General features: G+C 42.0%; 1 protein-coding gene across 1 annotated transcript in view; it reads left to right on the top strand.

Moving 5' to 3' along the window:
- Positions 1-17,362, top strand: part of PPP4R2 (protein phosphatase 4 regulatory subunit 2) — a 56,098-nt gene that overhangs the window by 14,698 nt on the left and 24,038 nt on the right. Inside the window, exon 3 of the mRNA XM_089654799.1 lies at positions 15,891-16,061. Coding sequence (XP_089510925.1) covers positions 15,891-16,061 — 171 coding nt within the window. The remainder of the gene's footprint in view (positions 1-15,890; positions 16,062-17,362) is intronic.

The following is a 17,362-nucleotide window of genomic DNA, read 5'->3' as shown; positions in this document are numbered from 1 at the left end:
ATAGTGAAGGGGGAAAAAAGTCGGCAATTGCATTTAAAGACTGGCATTGACATTTAGTGGCCGTAAGTGAGGGAGCCTGTCTGTATACACTGCTCCCTTACTGTATACACTGCTTACCTCCTCTCCTGCCTTTCTCCGCTGTGTTCCGCCGTGCCCCCCCCCCCCCCCCCTTCATCTGCAGTACACACAGCCTCCCCAAAAAAAAATCCCCAGCCAAATACAGTCTTCCCCTCCTTGAAGCTGGGTCTCTCATTATCGGCACCTGTATTGGCGCACTTTTTCCCTTTGGCAAAATGCGAGCTTTGTACTGTGATAGGTTGCCACCTGTGCAATACGTCCATCCGTGACATTTCCTGGCTGCTAAAAATTCCACGGTCACCTGTTAGTGGGATTATAACAAAGTGGAAGCAACTGGGAACTACAGCAACTTAGCAACTCAGGCCACGTAAAATGACAGAGCGGGGTCAGCACATGCTGAAGCGCACAGAACGCAGAAGTCGTCAACAAACTTCCTGTGGCCTTCAGATTAGCACAACAGTGTGTAGAGAGCTTCATGGAATGGGTTTCCATGGCCGAGCAGCTGCATCCAAGCCTTACATCACCAAGTGCAATGCAAAGCGCTGGATGCAGTGGTGTAAAGCACTCTGCCACTGGACTCTAGAGCAGTGGAGACAAGTTCTCTGGAGTGACCAATCACACTTCTCTGTCGGGCAATCCAATGGACATGTCTGGGTTTGGCGGTTACCAGGAGATTGGTACTTGCCTGACTGCAATTGTACCAAGTGTAAAGTTTGGTGGAGGGGGGATTATGGTGTGGGGTTGGGCTTGGCCCCCTAGTTCCAGTGAAGGTAACTCTTAAGGTGTCAGCATACCAAGACATTTTGGACAATTTCATGCTCCCAACTTTGTGGGAAGAGTTTGTGGATGGTCCCTTCATGTTCCAACATGACTGCGCACCAGTTCACAAAGCAAGGTCCATAAAGACATGGATGAGCGAGTTTGGGGTGGAGGAACTTAACTGGCCTGCACAGATTCCTGACCTCAACCTGATAGAACACCTTTGAAATGAATTCAAGCGGAGACTGCGAGCCAGGCCTCCTCCTCCGACATCAGTGCCTGACCTGACAAATGTGCTTCTGGAAGAATGGTCCAACCTTCCCATAGACACCCTCCTAAACCTTGTGGACGGCCTTCCCAGAAGAGTTGAAGCTGTTATAGCTGCAAAGGGCGGGGCCAACTCAATTTTGAACCCTTCGGACTAAGACTGGGATGCCATTATGGGATCCGATCCGAGACTGGGATGCGATCGACAAAATGTGGTAGATTTTGAAGTTGATATTGGGCAATAAATTGACAGCTTCAATAAAGTTTATTGAATGATCACAATGACATGGGATCAAAACAAGGGAGAAAACCTACAGCTGTTTTGTCACAAGGGATTGGATTTTTCCATCATGTCCTGTTTGCAAAATTTCATTGTAATATATTTGTGGTCAATGCCTTCATTTTAGGTTTTCAACTGCTTTTTAATTTCCTGGGGAAAAAAAATGGTATCAAACCGAACACCCAATTGCTTTATCTATCTATGCCACTTGTATGGCTAGCTTAAAGGTTCTGGTACAGGTAGATGGCTGTTTTTACAAGGGTACCCCAACCCTGTCTGAATCTGGCTGCACTTAGTGCATTTGTAGCATGCCACTTATCGCTGCTAATAGGGTGCATTAAACCCTACATTTTATTATCCTTCTATATTCACAGTTGTGTGTTTTTTGTTTTTTTGGTTTTTTTTTCTGAACAAAAAATCTTGGGAACAACTTTCCCTGTGGAGATGCTTTACACTGTACATAGCAAAACGCCACATGTGGGCTGCAGCAAGTGAATTCTATAAGCAGCGGATGCGCAAGCTGTCTTAATCTCAGCCTAGTGCAGACACTGCTAGGGTGTCCTGTGAAATAACTGCTGGGCAAGTGTTGCTGGTAAAAATCGTATAAAGATCTGATGCTCAGGTTCACTTTCATTTGTCGCTTCTGCAAACTTACTGAAGACAGGTGGAGGGTTTTTCTAACGATCTGTCAAAAGATGAGCTTACCTGTCCGCTATTTTAAACTTGTTTGGCTCTCCTTTTATATTACCCTGTTAGCCACCAAATTCACTGATGTGTATTGTCCTGATCCTGGTTTCTCTTTTATACTCCATGCATGTTTAGTATTTTTTATTTTTTTAATGGCTCCTAGAAGCTGTAATTAGCTTTTCTTTGTCTGCTCCTAGAAGCTGAATAGGTTTATCCTGTGTCCATGCACACTACTTTGAGACTATTCGCATACTTTGAGCTTCAGCTTCTAGGAGTAGAAAAAAAATTGTTTATGGTGTTTTTTTTTTTTTTTTTTTTTTAAATGTTTTTCCAGTAGAATAAAATGCTAAACGCTCCTAAAATGCTTTTTTTTTTTTTTTTTTTTTTTTTTCCCCCCTTGCTCATGTATTGTATTTTTCCCCTACATACATTGTAAAAATGCTAATAGAACCATAACGTTCCTAAACGTTATTACCAGTGTGTTTTATCCAGCGATTTTTATTTATTTTTATTCATTTTTTTTCCTCCAATAGTTTTTTGAGCTTAAAAACACACTAGCGTGCATGGAGCCTAATAAGGGCTTGGCTTTCCTGACTTTTGAAGTACACTCCACAGTCTTCCTATCCATTTAATCCACTTTTCTTTCCAGCAAGACAAACCAGTAAAACGAGAATATTCTCTGTAAAGAGGTGATCTTGGAAGAGGAGTATTGATTTGTTGTGTTCCTACAGTAATAGAAATAAATGTGAAAGAGAGGTGTGGGATTCTTGTACAACTCTCCTACAAAGGAATGTTCATCGATCTTATGGCGCAATGTTGGCATCCTAGGATCTTTTTGCAGTAACGCAAGGGATAGGCGTGAAGTCTGTCAAACTGATCATTCATTTTGAGCTAATCTGGTCCTTCTCAAAATACTTTGTCATGAAGGTATTGTAAATGTGTTTTAAAGTTGATTTCACAGTTAACACTATGAAAGCACTCAACCTTTTAAAGGTTCTCCTATCCATTTATTGTACAAAAAAAAGTGTAAAATGTACAACTTTAACTAAGAATGGAGTTAATTTTGAAATTGACAGTAACCTATATCTCAAAGTTGGGGCAGGGCCATGTTTACCATGGTGTAGTGTTCCCTCTTCTAACAACCCTCTGTAAATGTCTGGGAACTGAGGAGACCAGTTGTTTGGGAGAGGAATGCTGTACCATTCTTGCCTGATATAGGATTCTAACTGTACTGGGTGATCTTCGTCATGTTCTTCATTTCAAGATGTACCATATATTTTTCATTGGTGAAAGGTCTGGACTGCAGGCAGGCTATTTAAGCATCAGACTCTTCTACTACGTAGCCATGCTATTGTCATAGATGAAGCATGCTTTTTAGCATCTGTGCAGAAGAAATATGCAATGTCTTCTGGACTGGAGCATATGCTGCACTAAAACCTGGATATATCTTTAAGCATTGATGGTGCCAGATATGCAAGCTTTCCATTCCATCAGATGTAGGCTTTTGAACCGGAGCACTGATAACAAACCGGAAGGTCCCTCTCCCCTCTTTAATCCAGAGGATATGGCGCCCATGGTTGCCAAAATGTAAAATTTTTATTCATCCAACCACAGAACAGTTTTCCACTTTGGGCCAAAGCTCATGTAAAATGGTCTGTTACAGAGAAGACTGCAGCGTTTCTGGATCATTTTTCAGATATGGCTTCTTTGCATGATAGAGTTTTACCTTGCAGTTTTTTATGGCACAGCGTGTTCACAAAGTGATATATATATATATTTTTTTATTTTTCCCCAAGTATTCATAAGCCCAAGCAGTGATGTCCATCACAGAATCATGCCTGCTTTTAACCCTGCCAGAGCTGTTTTTTGCACATATTTTAAATCATTCTAGGCCCAAAGATTACACAAAACCCCAAAACATAAATTTTCTGAAAGCAGACACCCTAGAGAATAAAATAGTGGTAGTGACAATTTTTTTTCTTTTACACACGATATTACCGCAAAGGTCTAGGAAATGCAAAATTTCAGTAAAAAAACACACTAAAGTGAATTTTACAGCAAACAAACACAAATTACCCACATTTTTGGTAAAATATAAAAGAGGTTTCGAGCAAATGGATACCCAACATGTCAAACCTTTAAATTTGTGTGCACAAACTTCATTACACAAATAATTTCTATAGGCATGCTTCAAAAGCCCCCTACAGGTCATCCGTTTTTAGTGCTAATGAGGTGGTCTGGTGCTAGAATTATTGCTCTCATTCCGGCGTGCACACTGATATGTTGCGTGTATCTCAATTGCTGTTTTCATGCATAGGCTCCCCGACACATGCATTTGTACGTGCGTGTATGTGGGGGACCTCTACATTTTTTGGGGAGGAATGTTATGTTCATGGGTGTATTTTTTTTTTTTTTTTTTTCTTGGTTCCATCTGACAGGCAAGAGCCTGCCTGTCCGTTTTTAGGCAAAAGGGTTAATGCAATGCTTTCTGAGGACCAAAAGATCGCAGACATCCAGTATTGTGTTTTGGCCTTGTCCCTTGCATACAGAGATTTCTCCAAATTCTCAGAGTCTTTTGATATTCTGTACTGAAGATATATTTAAAGTCTTTTATGTTTAACATTATTCTGACATTGTTTGACAATTTTGTAGATGCAACTTTTCACAAATTGGTGAACCTCTGCCCACCTTAACTTCTGAGGCACTCTGACTCTCTCTAAGTCCCCTTTAACACATGCGGACTGCGTTGATGGATGAAAAATGAACATTTAGGGTGTGGAATTTTTTTTTTAAAAAAATTGTGCAGGGACTAAACGGTGTCCCAATCTACTTGTCCTTCATGATAATCTACTTGTCAAGATTAAAAAAAGATTTAACCAAAACTGTATTTAAATCGGAGGTGATTAGGAATTTCTGGGGCTTTTAAAAACAAAAGGGGCTTTATGGCGACTTAAACATTTTAATATTTTTAACATTGCGCTGTTTATCTCCCCCCCCCCCCCGCCTCTCTCCAGCACCGCACCCTGGGACTAGCAGGGAGGGGAGAGACCTTGCAGTGTAATGAGCACCAATTGGCTGCTCCTCAGGAAAGGGTGGGTTAAGGCTTATCCTTTATCTCTTTCGCTGCCAGAGCCGTTTTTTAAATTTTTGCACAAGTTTAAAAAAATCATTTTAGACCTGAAGATTACATAAAACCTCCTAACATATATATTTTCTGAAAGCAGAGACCCTAGAGAATAAAATAGTGATAGTTCCAATTTATGTCACATGATATTACTGCAAAAGTTCAGTAAAAAATACAAGTTAATTTTAGGGCACAAAAAAAGCAATACATTTACCCTATTTTTTTGTAAAATTATAAAAGACGAGGTTGCAGCGCGTAAATATCCAACTTGTCAAACCTTAAATTTGTGTATGCTCGTGAAATGGTGGCGAACTTCATTACCCTATATTTTCTATAGGTTGACACTTTTTTGAAGCTCCTTATAGGTCTTCAGTTTAGCATTACGGAGGAGGTCTGATGCTAGAATTATTGCTCTCATTCTGGCATGCGTGGCGATATGTGCCATGTGTATTGCAATCGACGTTTTCATGCGTAGGTGCCTCAACATTCATTTTTTTTAAATTGATCAAAGCCCTATTTTTGTTCCGTTTTTTCCAAAAAAAAAACAGATATAAACAGTCTGATGGTAAACTGTTGGTAAAACAGATTGTAAATGTCATCTGTGGGGTGTTTAAAAAAAAAAAAAAAAAAAGTGTCTCGTGTATTCTGTGATTTGTATGCAGTGAGTTTTAAAAGGACATTTGACTAAAAACGCAACATGCGTTTTTGCCACGTTTTTTTAATCATACCAAACCTGCACCAAAAATGCAGCAAGCAGGACTTTGAAAAACGCACCAGACCCACAATGGATAAGTATGAAGAGTTCTATAGGAATGCATGGTCACGCATTTTTCTCCTGCAGAGGCGGAAGAAAAACGGGTTGGTGTGAAAGCCGCCTAAATCAATGTGATATGATGGTTTAAGCCATTGTAAATTTTTGCTATGAGAATGGAACAAAAAAAGGGACTGAACGGATTAACCTCTATGGCGGTATTCCTGAGTGAAGCTTGGGGTAACGTTTCAGTACCACAAGCGGTAACCCCGAGATACACTCGGGCTTACCATGCGGCACTGCTCCGGGATCCCTCGATCACTTACCTTGTCCTGCGCTCCTGCGATGTCCCTCCTGCAGTGTCCCCGGCAATGTAATCCGGCGGATGCCGGCATCTGTCTTCTGGGTTCCGTCCCCTGTGAGCGTCGGGACGCACAGGGGACAGAACAGCCGGAAATTTGAAAATGACAAAAAGTGACATTCACTAAAATCACATAGTAAAAACATTCCTGTATCAAACCATTTCACATACATTTTGTCCCGAGTGCTTTGTCCTGTGCCCTGCCTGCATTTTTACTGATCTTTCTGCCTGGAAACTGAGAAATGTCCATGGCGTCCAAAAAGCGTCCCTTTAGATCAAAAGCGGTTTTAGACCGGCTAGAGAACAGCGTTAGTAAATCAGAACCACTTGCAGAATTGAGTGATAATGATTCGTGGGGAAATTCGTAATCAGACACTGAAAACAATTTAGCGACTTTGCTCAGCGATGTGCGAACTTGGTGCTATATTTCAAATTTCAGTGTTTTTGGTTTGATTTATATTATTGAATTTTTATTATATTATTTTTTATGATTATTTATTAAATTATAATTTATGATTTCCTGTTTCAAGTTTTATCATACCCGGGATGTTTACTAGACTCTTGTTCGGACAGATTTTAGTGAGTTATTCCTAAAAATTACAGGCCTACAATAAAAAAACGACATATTTCCATGCAAAAAAAAGTACCGCTTTGAGCACAGAAATATGGACATAATCAGACCGCTGGGGAGGTTAAACAAATGGTCCACATGTGTGAAGGGGGCCTAAGACCTAATCATGTTACTGACTTAATGAACCAAATTTATTTCCAGCTCTTCCTTGTTAGTACCACTTAAGGTGGGAATACACGATTAGAAAATCGACCGGTCATCCGAAGACCAAGAGGCGTTTGTTCGTCGGTCGAAATCGTGGTCCACGTTAACCAATCTAGAAAAATTGTTCATCAGGCAATACATAGTGTTGACGTCTTCCGTACAAGTGGAAGTGATGCGGTGTGCGTCTGACCTTCCGGCCAGAACGAGACATATACACAACAATTACCAGCAATGAGTATAATATCGTTTATTACATGACTTGTATACATAAATAGTGATACATAAAATATAATCTGCAGAATTCTGGTTTCATTATCTCAGTAGGCCAATCTACTTGTAACATTTGGATTTTTCGTTTGTGTTTACGAAGATTCCTTGGACATAAACATCCGGGTTATCTTCTGTTTCTGCTGATGCGTGATAACACTTGATATTTTTTTTTCATACAGCCGTCATACCACTGCATAGAAAAGCGGTCATTCGTATGTGGAACGACAACATTTTTTACTGTTTTTTTTTTTTTTTTTTTTTTTTTTTCCAACCGGATTTTTTTCGTTCACAATATCATTATCGGTTAAAACATCCTGCTCATCAACGAAGAGAAAATCGTTCGACCAGTGGTTCCACAAAATTTTTCGTATGATTTTCTTATCGTGTGTACGGGGCATTACTCTGCCAGGTTTTTGTTGCCCTGTCCCAACTTTTGAGATGTTGCTGCCATCAATTTCAGGATTGCCTTATTGATTCATAAAATGGTACATTTTCTCAAGTTAACCACTTGCCCTCCTGAGGATTTACCCCCCCCCCCCTTCATGACCAGGCCATTTTTTGCGTTATGGTGCTGCGTTATTTTGACTGAAAATTGTGCGGTCATACAACGCTGCACCAAAATGAAATTTATGTCCTTTTTTTTTTTTCCCCACGAATAGAGCTTTCTTTCGGTGGTATTTGATTGCCTGTGCGTTTTTTTTTTTTTTTTTTTTTTTGCACTATAAAAGCAATAAAACGAACAATTTTGAGAAACAATATTTTGGACTTTTTGCTATTAAACATGTCCAGTAAAAAAATCTCGTCATAAATTTAGGCCAAAATGTATTCTGCTCCATTTCTTTGCTAAAAAAAAAAAATCCCAATATGTGTAAATTTGGTTTGTGAGTTATAGCGTTTTCAAATGGCGGTATAGATACTGGGATTACTTTTTTTTTTTTTTTCCTTTTTTCCTACTAGTAATGGCGGCGATCAGCTACTTTTAGTGGGACTGCAGCTGACATTCTGACACTGGGGGGAACTGACTTGGTGTTACTGACATCCCCAGTGACACCAATACAGTGATCAGTGTTTAAAAAAAAAAAAAGCACTGACACTGTACTAATGGCACTGGACAGGAAGGGGTTAATGTGAGGGGCGATCAAAAGGTTAACTGTGTGATGGGAGTGTTTTACTAGGGGGCGGGGTGTGTTCTTCACTGTAAGCACACTGATCATGATGGCTGTACTGTGTACAGGATATAGACTGCAGATTGGTCTTTAGGCAGAACACCTCTTCATTTTCCTGACTTCGGGGGTCTGTTTCTAGCAAAATTCATGCATACAGCTGAACACTTAATGCATGGAAAGAAAAATTTCTTTGCTGAAAGTGATTCTAAAGGCTTTTTTTTTTTTAATATGTTTTATATTTGTCTGCTTTGTGCAATTCTTTTGCACAGAGCAGCCCTGATCCTTCTCTTCTTGGGTCCCCCGCCAGCTCTTCTGGCCTTTTAGGCAGTTGTGTGCTTGCTCCTGAACTGGCTCTGTGTCCACACAGAGCACAGCTCTGCCGAGCCCCCCTCCCCCCTTCCCTTCACTGCCTGTGATTGACAGCAGCGGGAACCAATGCCTCCCTCTGCTGCCTGTCTGTCTATTGAGGAGAGAGAGCTGATGTTCTTGTGCACATTGCTGAATCGAGATTGAGCTCGGGTAAGTATTTAGGGAGGCAGGGGGAGCTGAATGCAGAAAGTTTTTTTTTTTTTTTTTTTTTTTTTTTTTTTTTTTCTTTTAACCCCTTATGCATATCTGGTCTCCCACAGTGCATATAACATGGAAATGCAATTATTTTAGTAAAATATAAAATGCTTTTCTCATCAGCAGTTAGAGCAGTCTTGTGACCTCTATCTGTGTCCAGCCAAGCACATGTTAAAGCTTGTAGGAGTTTTCATTCTGCTCTAGGAAGATGCAGGACCCCTGACCTCTGTCTGGACAGTGCTGATTGACCCTGTGATCACATGCACTCTCCCAAGGGGGAGAGTACATGAACAGACTGATTTTACTGTTGTGGTTATAGTAACACTTTAAGGTAAAAAAAAAAAAAACTTTTACTTTTTCAAACCACTTGAAATTACACTTTTCAGCTGAATTCCAGGCAGATACAAAAATAAAAAAATATTGCAGCTCTGTATTCATCAATACACCATTAAATGTGTTTGGAATGTAAAAATTGTAAATATCTGGACATTCCCTGTTCTTGTACACTAAAGCTCATAATGTGAGAGGGAGAACATGTCATACTTACCGGCTCTGTGTTATGGTTTTGCACAGAGCAACCCTGATTCTCCTCTTCTAGGGAACCCATGCTCCCTGCTTCTGAGTACCCCCTGCAAGTGTGTGTGTGTGTGTCCAGGGGCGGACTGACAACTCATGGGGCCCCCGGGCAATAGGGGATCATGGGACCCCTGTGTCCTCACCCACACCCAAAAAAGCCTATGAAAAAGGTACCAGGGGAATCTCATGGGGCCCCCTACTGACCCTGGCCCCTCGGGCAGTGCCCGAGTTCCCAAATGGTCAGTCCGCCCCTGTGTGTGTCCATTAGACAGTGTGGCTAGACGCTGCCCCACTCACTGGCTGTGAATGACAGCAGCAAGAGCCACTGGCTTGAGATCGAGCTTGGGTAACTATTTGGGGGGGGGGGGGTCGAGTGGGCAGCTGCATACTGAAGTTTTTAATCTTCATGCATAGAATGCCTTTAGAACCATTTTAAAATTGGGTCTCCTGCCCTGCCAGACAGGGCTGTGCTGTATGGCTGAGCTGTGTAAATCTTGGGATTGGATGGGCAGAAATAAAAATCCTTTGGTAGGTTAAAACAAATCCCATGTATGCATATTCATATTTCATCTTGGATCATCAAAGTTTACCAGTAACTATGTAGTGCTTACTTAACGTAATCATTGCAACTATTCATGTAGACGGCCTCAAATTATAGCTTATTAATTGCGTTTGATGTGATTGATCAAATCTGAAATTGCGTATGATCAGCATTTATTAGCCTGGAACCGATACTGCTTTGACATTGTGAGATCAGCTGCTGCTGTTCAGGACAACCATGAGAGAACCTGTGCCATGAGCAAGCTGGCTTAGTAAGAAGTTACACCCTCATTGCATTTAACACTTGTTAATTACCTTCAGCAAGGCCCTGCCTAATTGCTTCACTGTTGCTGCTTTCCACCAACTGTACTTCATTCATTACACAGGCTTCATTAGTCACTGTCAGAACAAAGATGTTGTCCTGTTAGACAGTACAGTTGCAGCTTGCTAAGCATTTAGCACTTTGTTGCTCTCTTTTGTATGTCTGTTGTGATGGGCATAGTTCAGTGTGTGTGTGTGTGTGTGTGTGTGTATACATACATACATACATACATACATGCATACCTACCTTACCTCCTGTTTTATGAAATTCACACCAGCTCTGTCATAGGTAGAGACCAAAGAATCTATTTTATCCTGAGTGGGCAGATGAAAGGAATAAAATATATCATCCAGCCTAGTCGTGATTTTTTGAATATCGCATTGCCCGTTTTTTGTGTACAGTTGCTCAGGTCCAGTTTGCAAGATTTATCACTTGTGGAATAATTTGGATTATGCAGTTGATTTTGCCTTGGAAGTCTCTCATTCCCCATGTTAGTAGATCAGTGTGCTTGAGCGTTCAGACTAACTTTCACAGTAGAAAAGCAGGGAGCCAGTCATGGAGGTACCAGCTCTGTTTTCTGATTATGGCTATCACAGAACAGAGCCATTGTTGTATAAATGTGAGCCATCTCCGTGTTCTTCACTTAGCTAGTCCCTTCAGATTCAGAATACGTTACTTTAATTATTTCCCTTTTGGGATTAATGAAGTAATCTGTATCTGCAGGAATGATGTAACCTTTCTTTTCAGTGTTTTGTAACAACTCCTAGCCCAGACAAACACAAATCCTGATACGCTTATTGCACTTATCGTCCATTGACACCTATATGTTGTGGTGAACATTCGCTGATACAGGACAGCTACAGCGCAGCACTTCATGCATAGTCATGCTTACATGTGTTGTGATGCTCTGCCTCCAAAAATGTCCACTGCTAGCTGCATGCTGATGCATTGGCAGCCCACTCATTTGAGAGATTGTGGTCCTTGGTTTAATTATAGACTCTTGCATTTTTAATACAGTATACTTTTTTTGGGAGGTGAGGGGAGAGTTTAGCTATACTTCTTTTTTTTCTTTTTCTTTTTTTTTTTTTTTTTAAGTGTAAGTTCACCTTTTACAGAAAAAATTTAAATGTGAATTGGCACCCTACGCCCCCCGGTCTCCACTGCACTTACCTTAGTGCATGATACAGTTTCACTGTCCACACAGCCTGGTGCAGTGATCTTGGGGTTTGAAAGCCATGCTGCTGGATGCTGGTGCAGATTAGAATAGTTCTGATTGGTTAGTGTGGGTCACATGCTAGTGCCGACAAGTCAGGACTTCTCTGATCCAATCCAACATCCTTAGGAATAGAAGGGGAAAAGAACCACAGTTTTCAAATCCTAGGAATTCTGCATCACGCTGTGTGGATAGTGAAACTGTATTGCCCATGGAAGGAAGTGTAGTGGGGGGGGAGGTGTGTTCTTCCTTTTTTTTTTTGCCTAAAAAAAGTGAATTTACACTTTAATGTACATTTACAGATCACTCAAAGAATATAAACTAAAACCTGATTGATGTTCCTTTTTGGTTTAGGAGTGCTGCTAATCTAAAACCTCTGATTTGCCAGTCACTGTTCACATGACTATTGACATGCCCCATGCATTCCAATGCCTGTTGCAGGTAATAAGCGGTTCAGGCCTCTGGAACTGCATTGGGTTAGGGTAGGTAGTTTGCATATTTGCACACACTGCACTGCCAAGCGACAATGCTACAGTGTTAGCGGAGGTTATCACTATGAAAAAAGGAAAATCTGAAAACTGCAGGTTGTAGTATATATGCTTTAGGTTACCCTCTAGATATGAATGTACCCATGTGTTCACACATCCCTGCCTGCCTCTTCTTCCCCCCCCCCCCCCCCCCGCTCCCCCAGATGTGGTCAGAGCAGGAAAGAAAACGTATTCATGCTCCTGTGTGACACTCTCTTGATGGAGCTTTTTTTTTTATGCCCCATCAACTGCAGCTATTACCTTTTTTGGGAGCATTAAAATCCTATAAGGGTTCATTATCCACTTGTGGTTCATATCTTGGACAGCCCTGAACAGCTGATGCATGACCATTATACTAGAGCAGTTTACAAACGTACTCATGAAGATAGAGCGGTCCGCGGATCATTAAAACTAAATGCTCCCTTACCTTAACAAGCTGTTTATATGTGTTATGAAACCTTCTGCACACTGTTGGTCTCTCTTAATGATCTCCAGCATTAGACTGGCTTCAAGTGGCACTCCGAGCAAATGGCCCAAAAGGCAATTGAAATACAAACTATTTACTGCTTTACCTGCCAAAGATTTTTGCAGTTCTGTACTACTGGTCTCTCTTAAAGCGGAGCTCCACTCAAATGGAACATTCCGCTTTAACGCTTTAAGCCTTTGTTCCCTGCTCCCCATTATTATTGGCACCTAGCAGGTATCCGCTCCCACTTGCGCTGCGATCGTCTAGGCGATTGGAAGCGGAAATTGTCCTCCCTCCCCGTAGTCTTCTGGGACACGTGACAGGTCCCAGAAGACTGCGGGGCCATTCACAAAGCGCAGCGCTTCTCACGCATGCGCAGTGGGCACCCGGCTGTGAAGCCGCAAGCTGTCAGTCTGGTGCCCACGCTGAAGATGCCGGCATCAGGGAGAGAAGACCGATGGGGAAACCAGCGGTGGTGAGGATACCACTGTACTGAGGGACAGGTAAGTGTCTGTATTTTAAACGTCAGCAGCTGCAGTTTTTGTAGCTGCTGATTTGTATTTATTTGTTTTAGGTGGAACTCCGCCTTAACCTCCTGGGCTGCAGAGTTAGGATGATCATTCTTCTGCTTCCTAGTTTTGCTTTACAGGTACCTTCATCACGTCTGTTAGTTGGAAATTGCCCAGAAAGCAGATCTAATGCCATCTGGACATTCATCCCTGGGCACCTACAGCCCTGAGCATTGGTACCTACTGGTAAAAAGTCCAGCTGCCGCAGCATATTTCATCCTCTCATTGAGTGTGGCTGGACATTGCACCTGTGCCTTCCGCCTGCACCTAAATGCCAAGTGTCCATAGGCGCTGAAAGTTCAAACCCATCTAAGAATAAAGCGAGGGATTCATGGAAAATGAATTGAAATATTACATAAATGTGCAGCTGTTACTGTATTTGGTATAGTGACTGTTGGCTCACGGAGCAGCTTGGAATTCTCACTGTTGACTGAGCTGTGGATGTTGTCGCGTAGTGAAATGTTTTGGAAAACTTACTGCCCTGGAACCTGTCCAGGAATTGCCTCACCACAATGTCCCTGCCAAGAGTGCCGGAGTTCAGCTAGCTGGATGCTGCAGAGGTTTTGCAGGGCATCGTCTGCCGCACTTCGCTTACTAATGTCCTGAAGTTTCCTTTTCGCAGAGCCCGAAGTAATATTGATGCATACAAGTTCACTGACAACACTGCTCTTTATACACCCTTAAAGTGTAATTCCAGTCATACACTAACGAAGGCTAAAACTACTCACACCCCCATTCTAAAACAATTCCATCTACCCTGTTACAAGAGAGGGTCTTATACTTACCTTTTCTCAAGCCGCTCCGGTCACATGACCAGCTTCCAGCATGGGCTTAGAGGAGAGCAGTGACAGAGCCTTGGCAATGATGTCACCCATAGGTTCACTATGGGACAGCCGTTACTGGCTGTCCTTCCTCATGTGACCGGAGCGGCTTCAGAGATCGGGGTAGATGGAGTAGTCTTAGAATGCGCGTGGGAGTAGATTTATCCTTAGTGTGTGACTGGAGTGCCGCTTTAACATCTGAAGAAAGCTGACCATTAACCTGGTAGGGTGGTTAGACCATTTTTTTTTTTTTTTCCTTCCTCCATGATGTAGAATACCTTAGTTGTTATTATACAGGATTTATATAGCGCCAAAGGTTTGTTCAGCGCTTTACAATCTAACAGGAGACAATACAGCAATGATGCAGTTCAATACAAGAGGCTTAGTTTTGTACTTTGAAACAAACTTTTTTGTTAAAGCTCAAATGAAATTTCAATTTAAATCTGATAAAAATGTTCAACAACTTGTTCAACATCTTCGATTTCATTCCAAAGCAGAAACAACCTGAGAAAAAAAGCCTGTACCCAGACTATAGCTGTAGATTGGGTCCCTTTGCTTTGGATGTAGTGGTCTGTCCAGTAGGTCCTCTTTGAGCAAAGCACTGTCTGTAACTCAGCAGAGGGCATGATGGATCTTGGTCTGCTTAGACACTTCCTGAAACTGTTGCCGGTGTCTGTATTAATCACATCAGTTCCCGAGCAGCCTCACCCCCTATCCTGCCTGGCCGCGCCCCAGCCCAGCACCATCTGTGTCCTCATTCATGAGAGCTCAAACACGCCTTTCACCTTGATCAGTTTTTCTTCCATTTTTGCCTTAACAAAAGTGAAGAAAAATGCACAACCATTAAATCCGATGGAGCTCTTCACACCAGCCAGTTGTTGGTCAGTTGCATTTTTTTAAAGTCCTGCTTGCTGTGTTTTTTTTTTTTTTTTTTCACCAAAAACACACCTCCCTATGGAAAACGTGAAAAAAAAATGCACCCGTAGTTGGGTTTCTGGTGCGTTTATGGAGTTGTCCTTTTTTATTCCACAGGTGCAAAATGCACTAAAAATGCGGCAAAAACGCATATGTGATCTTGCCTATCTAGCCTATTCTAGTCTATCTGCTGGGGCGTGTTAGCTTGTTGATTAAGCACGTGATTGTGTGAAACGCGTTAACAAGTTCTGTACACATGTTCCGGTGTTTTGTGTGTCGTATGGATCAATAAATATTTGTTACTATTCATCAATCCTCCAGTGTGCGGCTAACCCTTCTTCCTATTGCATGTTAGCTTGTTGCCCTCCCCTCATATTCCGTGCTTTGCATTATCCCTGTCGTAATAAAGATAACTCCCTGTGTCCTGGGATGTACGATAAGTAAAATGGGATTTTTGGTTCATCTGTAAAATCCTTTTCTTGGAGTACATCACAGGACACTGGGATCTTACACCTCTGCCCAGGGGCGGACTGACAACTCATTGGGCCCCTGGGCAATAGGGGATCATGGGGCCCCTGTGTCCTTGCCCAAACACAAAAAAGCCTATGACAAAGGTACCAGGGGCATCTCATGGGGCTCCCTACTGACCCCGGGCCCTCGGGCAGTGCCCAAGTTTCTAAATGGTCAGTCCACTCCTGCCTCTGCCTTTTTGTGCTTCATGGCTTGCTGCAAAAATTTAAGCCGTGCCTACTGGGATGGGGTTGTAAATGTTGTCATGTGATGCATTTTTCCTTTTAAGCAGCGACTCTTTAAAGGTATGTTTTTATTTAACCCTTTCCCTGAACTTTTTTTTATATAGCGTCCAGTGGCTCCAGTTTAAAGATTACTTCATGTTCAAGCTAGAGAAGGTTATGGATGATTTCCGGACAGCTGCGCCAGAGCCCAGAGGACCTCCTAATCCAAATGTGGAATATATCCCTTTTGATGAAATGAAGGAAAGAATACTTAAGATTGTCACTGGCTTTAATGGGTAAGTTCGGAGTCCAAAATAAATGGGCAGCTATAACAAAAAATCTGAAACACCTTTTTTAAAAATGAATTCCAAAAGACTTTTTTTTTTTTTTATCCTGATTATAATAAAATACTGTGTAACGTAAAAAAAAATTATCTTTTAAAGTGGAAAGAAACCCACTTTTGTATCTTTTATCCACAGGTAAGCTTACAATAAAGCTTACCTGTAGGTAAAATGAATATCTCCTAAACGTGCTACGTTTAGGAGATATTCGCTCAATTTGTCAGCTGACGCGTGAGCTCTGGGGGAACGGCATGCGCGTGAGCTCTGGGGGAACGGCATGCGCGTGGCATTCCTTCAGAGCACTGTGCTGTGCCCTGCGACGTCATCACGGCTCTGCCATTCAGATGACTGGACCTCGTGAACCTGAAAGGAAGATCAGGTGAATATGGAAGCCTCTGCAGCGGGGACACCGCGCTGCTGGAGGACTTTGTTGGAAGGCAAGTCCTGCATAATGTGCTAGTGTGCGATGCATATTGGCACATTATGACATTTTACGTTTCAGGGGATTTTTTAAATGTCTTTTCTCAAGCTGCATTCTACTACCGCTTTAATCTAAACTGTGTGGCACAAGTGGGACCCTGTCGCCATGACCATTCGTTTCAACAAACCTATTCCCATAAGATTGTGTTTGTTGTAACATTTTGTGCCTGTTTTTTACGTGTAAAAGCCTTGTGTAAACCTCCAAAAGCTTTGAGACTGCTGCTGGATGCCCCTTTGGGTCAGTGATGGCTGCTGGCATCACATTCATAGAGTGGTCACTCGGGTGACTTTTAGTATTGCTGTTTACTCCTTTTCTGGCAGCTGCAAAAAGGTTATGTAGTGAGGAGCTGGGACAGCACGGGGAGATTAGAAAAGGAGAGCTAAGGCATACAAGGAGGTTGTGCATGCTGTGCTAGGTAATTAACTTTTTTTTTTTTTTTTAAATTCAGAGGTGTGACTTGCATACACATCTGTGCAGGAAGTCCTACAGATGTCTGCCAAGTCGCACTGATGTGCGGCTTTGAAATCGCATGATTTCAAGCAAAGTCATGTGGTTTCAAAGTCGGATTCAGTGTGAACCAACAGAGGAGCTCTGCACTGGCCAGGAAGTGAGAAGTATTCAATGTATCCATGTGAAAATGTTCTTCTCTGACCTCAGGAATGTAAGAAAATGGTAACATTTCATCAGGTTGCTTTGTGAATGAAAGAACGCTACAATGATTTCATAGTTTTACAATCTCGCTGTGTGCCTTCTGGTGCGCTGTTAGCCTGCTAAA

The sequence above is a fragment of the Staurois parvus genome, unplaced genomic scaffold, assembly GCF_062004578.1.
Source record: "Staurois parvus isolate SC_StPar_1 unplaced genomic scaffold, SC_StPar_1.0 ptg000799l, whole genome shotgun sequence".
In the NCBI taxonomy this organism is placed as follows: Eukaryota; Metazoa; Chordata; class Amphibia; order Anura; family Ranidae; genus Staurois; species Staurois parvus.
The sequence above is the reverse complement of the archived record's forward strand: the minus strand, read 5'-3'. Positions and strand labels throughout refer to the sequence as shown.